Here is a 17,714-nt window from a genome sequence, read left to right as displayed (position 1 = left end):
TAGTTCAGAGGTTACATGTAATGACAAATGCAAAAACTTCTTTCTGTGTGTGTGGGGTGGATGGATGGTGGTGGGAGTAAACCTCTTCCTTTTTTTTAATGGAAAAAGGGTAAAAAAAAAAAAGCCTCTAACCTATTGGATCATATTATATACTCCTTCCGTCTCATTTTTTTATGTTTTGTTGTTTGACTTGACACAAAATTTAAGAAACCTTAAAGTTAATTTTTCTAAGGAATTAGTGTCATGCAGACAAATTTTGTAGCTAAACAACAAAATTCAAAAAAAATTAGTGGTGTCTTTATTTCATCTGTTCTATCACTTTTATCAGCTTTGTGTTGCAAAATATGAGATCTATTCAACCCCAAACGTTGTGTCCAGCTTCTCATCATCCTCTTTCCCATTTTTGGAAAAATGTCATCTTCATCAAGGTGTTCATCTTTAACAGTAGTTGTAGTTTTTAATTTTCCCTGGAGGGCAACAATTTACCTTTACAGAAAAGCTCATCTGCAGAGATCATGCCGTATACGAGGACGGAGCCTCTTTGTAGCCATTATTAATGTCATGCCACAAGGGAGATTGCCCTATTAATTGGGGAAACCAAAAGAAAATATTATGAGAATTCACACTGCTATTCCTCTTTATACTTATTTTGTTTGCAGTAATATTTACCCTCTTTAATAATTATTTGGTCAAGAAAACAACAATAATCTATAAAAATTAGTGCCCTTAAATTACTGAGCCTTTTTCAGTAACACACATATCGTTGATATTAAAATGATGAACAGGCAAGACAAATGCTACACAACAGAATGGTCAGGAGGCCATAAACGGGGAACACATTCTGGTGCTTCAAGAGGGAGACCAGATTTCATACATCAATGATTTATTAACAACCACGAGTCCAGCGTCAATGTATAAAAAGTATATGAAATAATCAGGGGAATAAATGAAATAATAGCATTTACTTATAAAAAATAATCATCATTCTTCCCAGAACTCCGCCCTTGATCTTCAAGAACTTGTTGCTTGCACTATGAATGTAGTATGGAGGCATATCTCTTTTAGCTGACTCCAAAAATTGTCAGTATTGCAACCTCTTTGCACCTTAAAGAATACTAGGATTCAGTAGTGAAAAAAAGCCTCTTCAAAGCTATCATCAATGTCTGCTAATGTAAGACAAAAAAGTGCATTAGATATTTAACTTCTGTCAAGGTGGTTTTCCATTATCTAAGTCCTCCATAACATCGATATCCTTGCGTGCTGTAATCTTCTGCACATAACCTGTAGTGACAAAGATTTTGTGTTAAAAAAAACAGATTGCTCCACGATCTCGAGGACAAGCTGAAACTTCTTTACTGATATAAAGTGAGTTTTTGGCCAAATACACCCCTAATGTATACCACTTACTGAGACTACATCTTTAAAGGATCACTGTAAACAAAGAACATCCTTCACATTTTTGGAAATGAGCATGTTTCGTTCTGCTATTACCCATGGTAATAAACCTAACAGAACCCTAAAAAGACACAGACAGGGCAGGTGACATTCGAAAATAAAATTACAAGCTTTGCAACTCCATTCCAGATACACACTGATCCTTAACTACAAACAGAAGACTTCGGAGATGCTTGAAGTTGGAACTAACACTGCTAAACCACTTCGACCATGCTTTCAACTGATCCTTATAACTATTGAGTTGTAATTGAGCATGATGAAGATGAGGCTTCAATAGAATGATCTTTCAAATTGTACTAGAATGTTACTGTTGATTAAAAAGTCCGGCCAACTCATCCATTTCACAGCTACAGGCTACTGGCCAAGTTGAACAATTAGGACATGTTGCAGAAATGCAACATTAACACAGTGATTAAAAAATAACCATGACCATATTAAAATCCATTTCACCAGTATTATTCACCAAAAAAGATTCAGTCACACCAACAAATTTAGAAGTTCTGTAACAACTTATTCAGCCACATTCTATTTTTTAAGAAAATTATCTGAAACTCCAGAAATGCAGAAAGTGGTAAAACATGCCAGAAAATACAAAAACCACAAAAATACTTTTGGAGTATGTAGAGACCTAAGTCGATAAGAAATTAACCCTAAATAGTTCTTCATACCATATACTCCAAATCAGCAATATTTTCTTTGTTATGAAAATAGCAACTCTTTTCTCCTAATTGACTGTGTCCCCATAATTTTTCTTTCCAATCAACAATGGTGAAGCAGGCTGATGTTTTAAGAAAATGTCACGTGTCATTTACGAGATTTTGTGGGGGTCCGTTAGTTTTGTAGCGGTAAAGTAACAGAGGGATGAAAACAGCTCACCTTAGAATACAAGGATGCTTTTTGTTCATAAGTATATTTCAAGGATGTAATCCAAGTAGTGCATATACAATAGGGATGTTTTTGGTCAAAAACTCGAAAGAGTTCTCACTATGAGAATCTGTAGTTTCCCTGTCACTCTGATTGCAAATTATAGAAGTCACTGGCCACTTCAGCGTTGCTCTTTCTCAATTATTTTCTTTCTGTCATGTACTCTGTTTTAGTCCATAAAGAGAACATCTGAAGATCTCAAGAGAACTGAGGCTCGTACCTTGTGGGGTATTTTATAACTGACATCCATCCTTTTACAGAGTTAAAACTCACAAAAACCATGAGAGAGAAATTGTAATGAACCTTTCGTCTTCACTTTCATCAAAGGGATATGAGTTCCAGTCTTCAAGAAAATACAGAAGTGTCAATTGTCTTCTTTTCAGTCAGCTAATTGTATCCATTCTTTACTTTCTCGTTTAAGCTGGTACTAAAGCAGAAGAAGCAAATAAAGGAAAAAAGAAGGTAAAAATTCTTTATTTAATTTTTCTAGTGGTGTTGAAGAAAATGCACTTGATCTTGACAAAATTTGTGTACAAAGAGACAAGTATTGGTCTTGCCCTACATAAATCTCCATGTGCACCGATGTATAGGTGCATGCAGCACTATAATGATTGAAGGTACTAAGCAGGGGCAAAATAAACCTAAAATCACATGAAGCTTTGGTCATTCTTTTGGTTAGACTTATATTAGCTTGTTGTTTGTCATGAATCCTTCTAGTGAGGTTACAGTAAGTGTGATATCTAGAGAAAGTGAGAAACTACATTTTACCTTAAAAATTTAATACACAAGAAATTAGCTTAATTAGTCATGCAATTTCATAACAATACTAATTTATTTTAAGGAATGCTAAACTTATACTCTTATTCCACCAGAAAATTTAATGTGAAAATCCCATCTAACCGCATGGGTGAAGGAAGTGCAATTATTGCAATACCTTGACTAATTTGCTGACATATTTTTAGTTTTCCTTAATAGTGCATCTTTGCTCTGTTTATTTTTGTACCTTAAATGCACACCCCCTTAACACTCTGTTTGGATCATTGTTACTCATTGTTTCATAATGTATTGTATTGTATTGTACTCTATTGTATTGTACTGTATGGTAGATACAATGTTTAATTAGACTGTATTGTTTGTTGTTGTTTAATAACATTTTTATTGTTTGGTTTGACTGTATCGTATTGTATTGAAATTTATAAATTTACTAAAATATCCTTAATTATTCTAGGGTAGGAGGTTTGACTAGAATTAAATAATATAGGGTAAATGGTAAAATAGTATTATGAAATATTATGTAAGGATATAATTGGAAAAAGAAATTAAGTAACAATGGGAACACACCAAATTGGTTGTTCCATAGAATGGGGGTTTTCATTGTTACGTAACAACAAAATTTAACAATACAATACAATACAATGGGTAACAATGATCCAAATAGAGTGTAATGCTCCTGTTCTTATTTTCCTTCTCAAAATCTACCTTAAAAGTACAACTCCCGCAGTTTTAATTTGTTTGTCCTACTTTTCTTTTTAGTCCGTTTCAAAAAATATGCCTCTTTCCTTTTTGGCAACTCTTTAATTCTAACTTCCAACATGGTATGTTTAAGACCACAAGATTAAAGGGTATTTTGGTATATTCTACATATCTTTCTTTAGTATAAGATCATAAGATTCAAAAGTCTTCTTTACTTTTTCAAACTTCGTGCCGAGTCAAACCCGGACAAACATATTGATATGGAGAGAGTAAAAAAGATGAGCCAAAATCACAACACATTTCTCAGCTGTCAGCATATGTACAACAACTCAACTAAACATTATGAGTATAACATATTCAATATGAAACCAGAATAGTATTAGTATGAAGGAGGAATATGGAATGATTTTGTTGCCATCAAAGGCCTTCTTACTCCTTCATGATCACTTGGTCTGTAAGCTCCTTTAAGAACTTCCTACTTTTTCCCTCACCATGCTATTCCTACCTCAAAAAATTCACCAAACATCTATCTCATCCTACTCCCGATTTCTGTCTCCTGTTGTCATTTTCTTATTGCTTTTCAAGTTACTGAAATTTAAAACAACTATCTTCACTCCCAAAAAAATGGACACCAATTGTGTTCTTCCCAAAGAAAATCCGGTAAGGAATCTGGAGAAGATCCATATAATTGGAAAAGGGCCTTTCCCTCAATGGTCCAGGGTGGAGTCAAACAAAGTGACATTTAAATGACTTAAAAATCATTCCAGAAACCAACCTCTGGAAGGGACATACTCATATACTCAACCAGTGGTGGAGCTACAGTGTGTCAAGAGGTCAAGTGAACACTCTTCGCCGAAAAATTATAAAGTGTATGTAGCTCAAATGTCATTTTGAACGAATAGATATTTTAGTTTAGAACAGCTCGACACATTTGAGATACGGCCAAGCGATAAAGGGTGTTCAAGATGGGGAGTGTTTCACGGGTTCGGGTTCGAGTCTGTGTTTTTCATCCGTCCCTACCCTTGTCTTCTTCAAACTAAAAAGGCTAAGGTGTCTCATTGACATTTTTTACTCTTTTCTTCAAATCTAACATTTTTTCCTCTTTTCTTCTCTCTTAATTTTTGTTAAATCTTAACAACAATAGGAACTATGGAAAAATATTAAGTGAGACCAATTGGACCGCAGTTATATATTAGTTTTGTGACAAGAAAACTCAAGGCAGAATATTTCGTCACAAACAACATCTAATTGGGTCTTCTAAAATTGTCTCAAAGTGTACAAAATGTCCGGAGATTGTGAGAGAAGAAATTAAAAAATATGTAGATGGAAAAAAGGAGTGAAAACGACATGCTATATTTCAATCGAATGTGACTAATCTTGATGATGAAGAAGAAAAGAAAGATAAAGTTGTTGATTTGTATATTGCTTTAAAATCACAAAAACAATAACAAAATGCAACAGTCTCTTCAAGTTACGGATCAACGGTAGAGAATGACCTTTAGATTGTCACTTCCAGTAGAAGCCATGAGAGGATGTTGGGAAAAATGTTAAAAAGAATTTGCGACATATGACCAAGAGAATTTTGAGGGAACGTATAGTTGCGGCCTTTTACGGTGGATGTACGAAGCAGGCCTCCCCTTCAATTGTGCCAATTGTACCGACATTTCTAGAGCATTCATAGAGCTTGTCAGCCAATGTGGTCCAGGAATGAAACCTCCCACTTGGCATGAAATTAGTGTCAGTTATCTAAATAAAGAACCGGAAGAGACAAAAAAAGTAATGGAGGATCATTGGGTAAATGGAACAAGTTCATATTTTCCATTATGTTGGATAAATGGATGACAAGAACCGAAAAAATGATCATTAACATGTTGATGAATTCTCCAAAAGGAAACTAATTTGTTGAATTCATTGATGCGAGCGACTCGTCTACTGATTCTATCAAAATATTCTATGGGTTCGAAACACTATTAAAATGATTGGAGCACAGAATGATGTTACAAATAATGCAAGTGAAAATGTTAAAAGAGGTAATAAACCTTCTTTTTCGTCATCCTAAATGTTCATTTCTAGCAATTGATCCATAACTTGAAAAGATTGTTCCATTTAATGATTGTTTTTGTGATATTGAAAGAAGTGACAAATCAACCGTTTCACCATCCTTCCGTTTCTTCATCATCACCAAGATTAGCCACATTTGGTTGAAATAAAGCATGATGTTTTAGGTCCTATTTTCATTGACATATTCTTTTAATTTCTTCCTCACAATCTTAAAAATTTTCATACACTTTGGGACATCCTTAGAAGACCCAATAAGATGGTGTTTGTGACGAAAGAGTGTGTCTGAGTTATTTTATCACAAAACAAATATATAATTGTGGTCCCATTGGTTTCACTTGATTTTTCTTAAATCTTAACAACAATTAAAATGGGTGACCCATTAGGATCTATGGGAAAATATTAGGTGAGACCAATAGGGTCGCAATTTATATGTTTGTCTTGTGACAAGATAACTCGAGGCTGAATCTTTCGTCACAAACAACATTTGATTGGGTCTTTTTGGAATATCGCAAAGTGTACAAAATGTCCGGATAATTGTGAGGGAAGAAATAAAAACATATGATGATGAAAATAAAGAGATAAAACATCAAGACTATATTTAAACTGAATGTGACTAATCTTGATGAAGATGATGAAATGAAAGATGAGGTAGTTTATTTGTCATTTCCTTCAAAATCACAAAAACAATTACAAATGCAACAGTCTCTTTTAAGTTATGATCATTAGTAGAAAAGTACCTATAGATTGTCAATTCTTGGTAAGAGGAATTTGCAAGATATGGCCAAAAGAGTTTTGACGGAACATATAGTTGCAACCTTTTTACAATGGATGTACGAAGCAAGGCTTCCCCTCAGTTGTGCCAATTATATCAACATTTCTAGAGCATTCATAGAGGTTGTCAGCCAATGTGGTCCAGGAATGAAGCCTCCCGCTTGTCATGAAATTAGTGTCAATTAACTAAACAAAGAAGTGGAAGAGACAAAAAAAGTTATGGAGGATCAACGGGTAAATGAAACAAGTTCATATTTTCCATTATGTTGGATAAATGGACGACAAGAAATGTAAAAATGATCACTGACGTGTCGGTGAATTCTCCAAAAGGAAACTATTTGTTGAATCCATTGACGTGAGCGACTCGTCTACTGATTCTATCAAAATATTCTTTGGGTTTGGAACACTATTAAGATGATTGGAGCAAAAAATGTTGTTACCAATAATGCAGGTGAAAATGTTAAAGCAGGTAATAAACCTTCTATTTCGTCATCCTCAATGTTCATTTCTAGCAATTGATCAAAAGATTGTTGCATTTAATGATTGTTTTTGTGTGATATTGAAAGAAGTGACAAATCAACCGTTTCACCTTCCTTCCATTTCTTCATCATCACCAAGATTAGCCACATTCGGTTGAAATAAAGCATGACGCTTTACGTCATTTTTTCATTGACATATTTTTAATTTCTCCCTCATAATCTACGAAAATTTCACACTTTGAGACATCCTTGGAAGACCCAATAAGATGGTGTTTGTGACGAAAGAGTGTCTAAGTTATTTTATCACAAGACAAACATATAATTGTGGTCCCACTGGTTTCACTTGATTTTTCTTAAATCTTACCAACAATTAAAATGGGTGACCCACTAGGAACTATGGGAAAATATTAGGTGAGACCAATAGGGTCGCAATTTATATGTTTGTCTTGTACAAGATAACTCCAGGCTGAATCTTTCGTCACAAACAACATTTGATTGGGTCTTTTAGTAATATCGCAAAGTGTACAAAATGTCTGGAAATTGTGAGGGAAGAAATTAAAAAATATGTTGATGAAAAAAAAGAGCTAAAACGTCAAGGCTATATTTAAACTGAATGTGACTAATCTTGATGAAGATGAAGCAATGAAAGATGAGGTTGTTTATTTGTCATTTCCTTCAAAATCACAAAAAAAATTACAAATGCAACGATCTCTGTTAGCTATGGATCATTAGTAGAAAAGGGCCTATAGATTGTCAATTCTTGGTAAAAGGAATTTGCAAGATATGGCCAAGAGAGTTTTGACATATAGTTGCAACCTTTTTACAATGGATATACGAAGCAGGGCACCCCCTCGATTGTGCCAATTAAATCGACATTTCTAGAGCATTCATAGAGGTTGTTGGCCAATGTGGTCAAAGAATGAAGCCTCCCTTTTGTCATGAAATTATTGTCAATTATCTAAACAAAGAAGTGGAAGAGACAAAAAAAAGTTATGAAGGATCGATGGAACAAGTTCATATGTTCCATTATGTTGGACAAATGGATGACAAGAATTGAAAAAATGATCATTGACGTGTTGGTGAATTCTCCAAAAGGAAACTATTTGTTGAATTGATTGATGCGAGCGACTCAGCTACTGATTCTATCAAAATAGTTTATGGGTTCGGAACACTATTAAGATGATTGGAGCACAGAATGTTGTTACCAATAATGCAGTTGAAAATGTTAAAACAGGTAATAAACCTTCTATTTCGTTATCCTCAATGTTCATTTCTAGCGATTGATCAAAAGATTGTTGCATTTAATGATTGTTTTTGTGTGCTATTGAAAGAAGTGACAAATCAACTGTTTCACCTTCCTTCCATTTCTTCATCATCACCAAGATTAGCCACATTCGGTTGAAATAAAGCATGACGCTTTACGTCATTTTTTCATTAACATATTTTTAATTTCTCCCTCATAATCTACGAAAATTTCACACTTTGAGACTCCTTAGAAGACCAATAAGATGGTGTTTGTGACGAAAGAGTGTCTGAGTTATTTTATCACAAAACAAACATATAATTGTGGTCCCATTGGTTTCACTTGAGTTTTCTTAAATCTTACCAACAATTAAAATGAGTGACCGACTAGGAACTATGAGAAAATATTAAGTGAGACCAATAGGGTCGCAATTATATGTTTGTCTTGTGACAAGATAACTCGAGGCTGAATCTTTCGTCACAAACAACATTTGATTGGGTCTTTTAGGAATGTCGCAAAGTGTACAAAATATCCGGAAATTGTGAGGGAAGAAACTAAAATTATGTTGATGAAAAAAAGAGATAAAACGTCAAGGCTATATTTAAACTGAATGTGACTAATCTTGATGAAGATGAAGCAATGAAAGATGAGGTTGTTTATTTGTCATTTCCTTCAAAATCACAAAAACAATTACAAATGCAACGGTCTCTTTTAGCTATGGATCATTAGTAGAAAAGGACCTATAGATTGTCAATTCTTGGTAAAAGGAATCTGCAAGATATGGCCAAGAGAGTTTTGACATATAGTTGCAACCTTTTTACAATGTATCTACGAAGTAGGGCTCCCCCTCGGTTGTGCCAATTATATCGACATTTCTAGAGCATTCATAGAGTTGTCGGCCAATGTGGTCCAAGAATGAAGCCTCCTGTTTTTCATGAAATTATTGTCAATTATCTAAACAAAGAAGTGGAAGAGACAAAAAAGTTATGGAGGATCAATGGGAAAATGGAACAAGTTCATATGTTCCATTATGTTGGATAAATGGACTACAAGAAATGTAAAAATGATCATTGACGTGTTGGTGAATTCTCCAAAAAGAAACTATTTGTTGAATCCATTGATGTGAGCAACTCGTTTACTGATTCTATCAAAATATTTTATGGGTTCAGAACACTATTAAGATGATTGGAGCACAAAATGTTGTTACCAATAATGCAGGTGAAAATGTTGAAGCAGGTAATAAACCTTCTATTTCGTCATCCTCAATGTTCATTTCTAGCGATTGATCCATAACTTGAAAAGATTGTTGCATTTAATGATTGTTTTTGTGATATTGAAAGAAGTGACAAATCAACTATTTCATCTTCCTTCCATCTCTTCATCATCACCAAGATTAGCCACATTCGGTTGCAATAAAGCATGGCGTTTTAGGTCCTTTTTTCATTGACATATTTTTTAATTTATCCCTCACAATCTACGAAAATTTCACACTTTGAGGCATCCTTAGAAGACCCAATAAGATGGTGTTTGTGATGAAAGAGTGTGTCTGAGTTACTTTATCACAAAAACAAACATATAATTGTGGTCTCATTGGTTTCACTTGATTTTTCTTAAATCTTACCAACGATTAAAATGGGTAACCGACTAGGAACTATGAGAAAATATTAAGTGAGACCAATAGGGTCACAATTTATATGTTTGTCTTGTGACAAGATAACTCAAGGTTGAATCTTTCGTCACAAACAACATCTAATTGAGTCTTTTAGGAATGTCGCAAAGTGTACAAAATGTCCAGAAATTGTGAGGGGAGAAATTAAAAAATATGTTCATGAAAAAAAAGAGCTAAAACGTCAAGGCTATATTTAAACTGAATGTGACTAATCGTGATAAAGATGAAGAAATGAAAGATGAGGTTGTTTATTGTCATTTCCTTCAAAATCACAAAAACAATTACAAATGCAATAGTCTCTTTAAGTTATGAATCATTAGTAGAAAAGGTCCTATAGATGGTCACTTCTTGGTAAAAAGAATTTGCAAGATATGGCCAAGAGAGTTTTGACGGAACGTATAGTTGCGACCTTTTTACAATGGATGTACGAAGTAGGGCTCCCACTCAATTATGCCAATTATTCCAACAATTTTAGAGAATTCATTGAGTTCATAGGCCAATGTGGTCCAAAAATGAAGCCTCCCTCTTATCATGAAGTTAGTGTCAGTTGTTCTACTTTAACAATTGAATGGTGGAGGCTTTGTGGTTTAGAAACTCCAGAGTTACAAAAGATCGCCATTAAATTATGTCTAACTTGTATCTTATCTGGGCGTGAGAAATTGGAGCATATTTAAGTATGTAAGAACTATGAGCAAAATTTAGTATATTGAGGTAACAATATTATATCACAATTGTCTTAATTCCTACTAATTACTTTGTCTCAAAAAAAATAAAATCCTACTAATTACTTGCTATATTTGTTTCTAGATTCATACCAAGAAGAGGAATCGACTAACACTAAAGCTCCACATGACATGGTGTTCATAAAATATAATAGAACTAGAGCATCGGGGACAACGCTTGCAATGAAATTGGTCCAATTAGCTTGGACAATACTAATGATGTCATTGAATGGCTAACTAGAGTTGAGAATGTTGAAGTCTTGAAGATGAAGCAATTTTGAGAAAGATTCTAATTTCACTCGGAGTATTGTTGTTGGGGCAAGAGTTGAGGAGAACTGTTATGGTTTGAGAGAAAATACTTCAAGTTTACATAAGAGGGGAAAAGTGATAGCTACTTCAAGCCGTGTTGATGAAGTTGAAGATGATGAACAATACAATGATAAAAGAGAAATATAAGATTTTGTCAATCTTGTAAAAGTAGAGTAGAGTTCAGAAGAACAAGAAATAGATGTTGAAAGATTATTAAATTTGATTTGTTTGTCCAATGATCTATGGAGGATTTTTCGATATCTATCTTCTAGCTTTTAATAAGAACTTCTACTTATATATATTGTCTCTATTTAATTTGGTTGTTTTTCTTTAGAAATTGTGTTTCACGCTTTAACCAAAGCAGTGCATTGTCGCTTTTTTCCGCTTCACGCTTCCCTGAACACTAATTTATAGTGAGTATATAATTATAAATACACTCAAAAAGATGAAATTTTATCAAATACAATTGTGATGATAAATTTCAATTGAATGTCTATTGTAGAATTTTTTGTTTGACCTCTCATGTTAGTTTTAGTTACAAAATTGTAGGTTTATTACACTATTTTTATGGTTTAGCTAAATATTGTGTAGTTTGACTAAGAAATTTTGGGCACCCATTCATCAATATTTTTTATTGGCTTCTTTAAAATTTGAAGACTCTTGAAGAAATTTCTGGCTACACCATTGTAGTCACCCCCAACTTGCTTGGAATTGAGACGTGGTTGTTATTGTATTCAGACACGGTAAGTTAACATCATTTTAATGCATCTGCTTTTATAGACGTGAAATTAATATTTAGGTACTTTTCACAATTTATACTACATAAGAATATAAAGCTTCCTGCATACTACTGTATACAAAGAAGCCTTGAATGAATGAGTATGCATTCCACGCTTTTCAAAGTAAAGAAAAACAGAGAAGGCAAATAATGATCATGAAAATATAATGCACACAGGAAATAAGAGTAAGGTGCTTGTACCGATTCCAAGGCAAGGTATGCATTTACAGATGGTCTCCTTCCCTCGTTTGTTGTAGTAACTTACAAATCCCGTTCCTTGGCAACTCCGACATTTCCCAGTCCACTCATAGACGACTTCCTTGCAATCCTAAAGTAGCAATAATGACCAAAGGGCTTTCATCAAAAAATAAGAATGACCAAAGAAAAATGAAAAACCTAGACCAGTGAATATCTTTAGCGTTCTCTTGTAAACATCTTCTTTACGTAGACAAAGATATTACCCTGTGATAACAAATAGCATACTCATTCCTGTCAATATTATTAGTAGTCTAGTGGTGGATAAAATTTGAAACAGATTAGACAGTATACTGACCAATCATGGTCAGTAACTCTATAAATAACTTTTTTTTTTGACAAAGGTAACAGAACTCTATAAATAACTTTGTGCCACAAGATACCAGACAAAGTGCAGATCTTTTTCTTTTTCTTGTTTTGGTAACCAAGAAATCCCCGAGGGTCATTGGCACACGGTTTGAAACTTGATGATTGGCCCGCCCCTTTATCATTGTCCACTTAAATACCAAGCTTTTGTCTATGTTTATGACGTGTGCCTAACCCACACATCACATGCTACGCTCTTACCACTCGACCAAAAGCCTTGGGGACTGGGGTTGAGACAAAATGTTGAACTGCACTGCAATATAAGCCTCAAAAGGTAGTTCTTTTGTTCTACAGAAAATGTTTTCCTTTAGTCCCTTACACTAGCATTAATGTTCCAAAAAGTCCATTTTATACATAAAAGAACTTAAATTACAAAACCGAAAGTTAGTTCAGAACTCAATAGTCTGAACTAGAACAACGAGATAACCCATACTGTTATTGGGTAATCTAACTGTGCACTTCACTCAAATTGACAACTAATCAATACGCTGCAATGTCAAACTAGTTTGGGTCTAATATTTATCATAGTTCACTATTTTTAGTTTCACCCAAAGGCGCAGCCTGCTAACTTGAATGGATCATGGAAGACCAGGTTCAAATTAATCTCAGCATTAAAAAAAGGGAAAAAAAACCGGGTGATTGCTTCTCATTAGACTAAAATAAGGCAAATAAATATAAAGTACAAAGCAAAATGAAGACCTGTATTTGGGGATCACAGTGAAGGCGACGGTCAATTTCGTCGGGCGAAACAGGAGAAGTGTCAGGATAAGTCATGGGAAGAGGAAGAGGTTCACTATCATCGGCCAAGTAGCTTTCTCGGTTGCGCGACCAAGGCTTTTCCCAGGCATTAATTTTCGTATTTTTGGTGTTACTCGCCGTTCGCTTCTCCACCGGAGAAGTGCCTAGAGATTTTTTGGAAATTCTGCCGGCGGAAGCGGCATCAGCAGCACCGACGAAGTTGAAAGAGGAGGAGGAGGAGGATGGATCAGAGGCGGCGTTGCAACGAATAGAGATGGTGTTCGAATGAGGAAATGAGAATGTGACAATGGAGAACTTGAGAGGGGTGACAATGGAAGTAGGGTTAATTGGCAGCATTCCAAGGAAAACAAGATATTGCTACTGAAAAAGAAAAGAGGAACAAACATCTAAAGGTTTGTATTGCTCATGCTCTAATTGGAAATGGTGTAATTTAAATTAGTATATATTAATTAAATTAAGGAAAAAGTGTCAAAATTATCCCTCAACTTTATTTTATTGGTTAACTTTACCCTTACCGTTAAAAACAAGTTATTTTTACCTCTGCCGTCAATAAACTTAACAAAAAATATACCCTCCTTGGACGGAAACCCACAAATCAATTGAAATTACCCGATTTTAATTGAAATTATCCAATTTCTTTTTTAACCCGAACCAGAACCCAACCCACTAAACTAAACAAATTAACCCATTTTCAATCTTCTTCATCTCAGTGTTCTTGGCTAAGTATCCTAAGAACACTCACAATCTTTATCATAGCTAACACATAAATCCTACATTGTCTAACAAAATCAATTGAAAAAGTTTGTTGGTTGAATGTATAACAAGTATATTATTTTTGCTGAACGGCATCCCGCCTCTCTCTGTTGTGGGGTTCAGTGAAGAACAAGCCACAGAGCAAGTAAATGGAGAAGTTTCAATTTACACGTCATCATTCAATCCAATGAAGAAAACCATTTCTGGGTACCAACCAAATTACTTTTTGATTTGTTGTCAGTAGGCTGCCCCTAAATGTGTGCCCAATAGTACATCTAATTCTTCTTTACCTGGCTCGTAAATCAATTCAGTGGCCCTCCATGATTCTTGTATGTGCACGTAAGCTTAAGCTACAATGGAGGGGAGGTTTTTCTTTTCTCTATCTTTTTATTTGTTCAAAATGTTTCCAATATATCATCATATTTGATGAGTACCAGATATTTGATGATTACTGATTTCTTGTATGTAGCAAATCCTGTGATTGAACGACTGCAGTGTTTAGCCTAGGCAACCTTCAACAAACAATTCGGAGATAAATATCAGGTCTTTTCGATTGATTTTGTTAGATAATGTAGAATTTATGTGTTAGCTATGATAAAGATTGCGAGTGTTCTTAGGGTACTTTGCCAAGAACACTGAGATGAAGAAGATTGGAAATGAGTTAGTTAGTTTAGTTTAGTGGGTTGGGTTTTAGTTCGGGTTAAAAAAGAAATTGGATAATTTCAATTAAAATCGGGTAATTTCAATTGATTTGGGGGTTTCCGTCCAAGGAGGGGTATATTTGTTAAGTTTATAGACGGCATGAGTAAAAATAACTTGCTTTTAACGGTAAGAGTAAAGTCAACCAATAAAACAAAGTTGAGGGGTAATTTTGACCCTTTTCCCTTAAATTAATAATAAAATAAAGTATCAGATTTCTATGAATGTTATATAAAATATGTTTATAAAAGATTAATATTATAAATTTAATGTCATAAATTATGAAAATATTTGATAAAAAGATAACTATCAAGTCTAACTAAAAAATAAATGATTTGCAATATGAAATATCAAGTCAATAATTGAAAATATAACATAAGTTCTAAATTCGAAAAGAAATTTAATGTAATATTCTTATGTCAAATTTCCACATAACGTAAATAAATGTGATTTAAAAGAATATAAAAACGTAAATATATAACCTTATTTAACAAGAATTTTCCTTCAATTTAAAAATTAGAATACAAACAAAATTATGCTAATAAAATAAATAAATAAATAAATAAAATAGATAATAGGAGAAATCACATGGAATCACAAGAAGTAAATGCTAAGAATGAGAAGGAAATAAAATATAAATAGTATAAAATAAAAAAGACATTTTTAGAATGATAAAAATAAAAAAGAATTTAAAATAAGTAGAATTTAAGATTGAATTAAATCAAAAAATAAAAATAATAACAACACTTCATAGTCCCTCACTGAGAATTGGAGAGTGTAATTACCCCATGCTAATTACACCTAATTACATGCTGACCAAATAATTACATGACCAACCAAATGTAATGGCCCAACCCACTAGTGATATTGTCCATTTTGGGCCTATGCCCACACGACTTAAAAACGCATCACTAGTTGGTAATGTCTGCTTACATATATACCTAACATCTCTCCTATGTTTTGTTGATGTGAGAATTCTAATCTTAACCTGGGTTGTCACATACACCCCCCTCTATAGACTCAGCGTCCTCGTTGAGGTTTGCCCCACCGTATGGGATTCGCCTAGACTCAGCACTGAGATTTAACCTGTCTTATCGAGATTTTCCTAAACTTAATTGAACTCTGGTCCATATCGACAAGGCTAATAGAGCAGTGATTTTGATACCATTTTGTAACGGCCCAACCCATTAGTGATATTATCTACATTATAAGGCTTTCGCATGTATGTATAGTTTTCCTCTCTGTAGTCAGTCATGCCAAGAGTTCACTTGGGACGAGCAATGGTTTTGAGTGTCGGCCATGTCCGGGTATAAGCACGGGGCGTGACAAACTTGTTATTAGAGTAGAGAGTTCAAGTGTCTTAGGGTGTCTATGAAGATGTGTCTAGTATAATTTTGCTTATGGATATGTTGAGCACTACACTTATTATCAGAAGGCTACATCGCATTTAAGAGATGTTTATCATTCATTCATACTCTAGATTGTGCAATAGAATTGTGTCATAAGAAAGTTATTCAGACTCGTGCATTTCTCAAATCCATTCGACTATCCTTCATACTCAAGTTGGTTGAAATATCAAAGCCCAAATCATTATCGATGATTACTCTCAGATAAAGTCATTAGAAAGTCAAGAGACTGCAACTAGGCTTGAGAGAAGCCCATCAGTATGCTTAAGTGTATTTATTCGAAAAAATGCACACTTATTCATATAAATCGTGCGTGCGAGCTAAAAACAAAGATATGCTCCTAAATTCTCTTCTCTAAACCTTGTTTCAGGTGAATCCCTTTAAGAGGGAAGTGTGTTTTAAAGCACTTGGATAGTGTTGTTGCTTGAAAGATAATGTGATTTGCGATATTATGAACCAGTAATAGTATTAGTGTCTAAAGTTAGAAATATATATATTTAGAAGTGTAATAGCCTAAGAAATGGAGATAGTTATTGAGTAAAGTGTGGAGTCGTTGTCACATACTTAGTAAGTCATTAATGTGGAGTTTTCCCTTTATGTATAGACTAAGGAATAATAATTTTATATGGATTTCATGATAGAAGTTAAAGGAATAGTTACTGGTTAGGATGAGTTAGAGTATACTTTAACTAGAAATGAGTTTATGTTGATGTGTCATTGTGTTAGTGAAAATCAAGTATTGTTTAATAGAAGGACAAAGTAGTCATGAGGTGATATATCTAAGCCAGACTTATAACTTCTAAAGGAGAGCCCTATGATATTAATAGTGATATAGAACTAATTAGGCAATGATGTATAGTGAATGAGTAAATAGTACTTAGGTTTTGAAAAGGAATGTGATGAAAATATGTAACTAGGTAGACTGAGAGATAAATATTGACTACTTATCATGAGGTTTTTTCTTAATTTCACCTAGTAATTGTAAGTTAGTATAATATGTGAGCCATTATAATGATATATGTGTTTAGTACTAGACACCAAGCTTGAATTTGAGATGAGTGTCCTGATAAAAAAGATGGTAACATGAGGGTGAAAATGTTAGTTTTGAGATATGGTCTAGTAGGGTTGACATAAAATAGGTAAGGAATTAAGGTGTTACTTTGCAATAAATGTGAGTGGTACAAGCGTGGTATTATGACCCTTATATGAGAGTAATGAAGTGTGACTTAGTTATTAGACTAACGAGAGCATTAAGAGGTGTACCCAAGATTTTATGTAGTCAGACAAAATGCTAATTAAGTTAATGATTTTTCATGTTTGTCTCGATAGTATATTTGATTTGTCAATGTGGAGTAGACTGATTTAAGCATTATTTATTACCCTTAAGAGTCTGGTCGAAGGGATCATATATAGCCAATGATAAGCCACTTAAATAATGTTCAAGTTTCCTCCTGTTAGGTAGATATGAACTTAGAAGGACAGTGTTAGTGGGCTATGAAAGAGAAGTCAGACTATTAATAGTTAGATTAAGCGGCTTTATAGGTCAATGTGGGTAACAATATTATAGCAAGACTTATATAGAAGCGGGAAGA

General features: G+C 33.9%; 1 protein-coding gene across 2 annotated transcripts; it reads right to left on the bottom strand.

The window, feature by feature from the left end:
* Positions 1 to 1,058: 1,058 nt before the first annotated feature.
* Positions 1,059 to 13,625, bottom strand: LOC125838987 (protein disulfide-isomerase SCO2-like). Of its 2 annotated transcripts, none has more exons than XM_049517990.1 (3): positions 13,205 to 13,625; positions 12,086 to 12,212; positions 1,059 to 1,163 (listed from the first exon to the last, which is right to left on the bottom strand). In XM_049517990.1, the coding sequence occupies exons 1-3, from the start codon at positions 13,598 to 13,600 to the stop codon at positions 1,123 to 1,125; spliced, it is 564 nt and encodes a 187-aa protein (XP_049373947.1). In that variant the 5' UTR covers positions 13,601 to 13,625; the 3' UTR covers positions 1,059 to 1,122. The 2 variants fall into 2 exon arrangements, with proteins under 2 accessions (XP_049373947.1, XP_049373946.1); XM_049517989.1 differs by having other exon boundaries at positions 1,152 to 1,281.
* Positions 13,626 to 17,714: the final 4,089 nt, after the last annotated feature.

The sequence above is a fragment of the Solanum verrucosum genome, unplaced genomic scaffold (genome assembly GCF_900185275.1).
Source record: "Solanum verrucosum unplaced genomic scaffold, falcon-dt-bn FXZP01000163.1, whole genome shotgun sequence".
Taxonomy (NCBI): Eukaryota; Viridiplantae; Streptophyta; class Magnoliopsida; order Solanales; family Solanaceae; genus Solanum; species Solanum verrucosum.
This window is presented reverse-complemented; position numbering and strand designations above follow the sequence as displayed.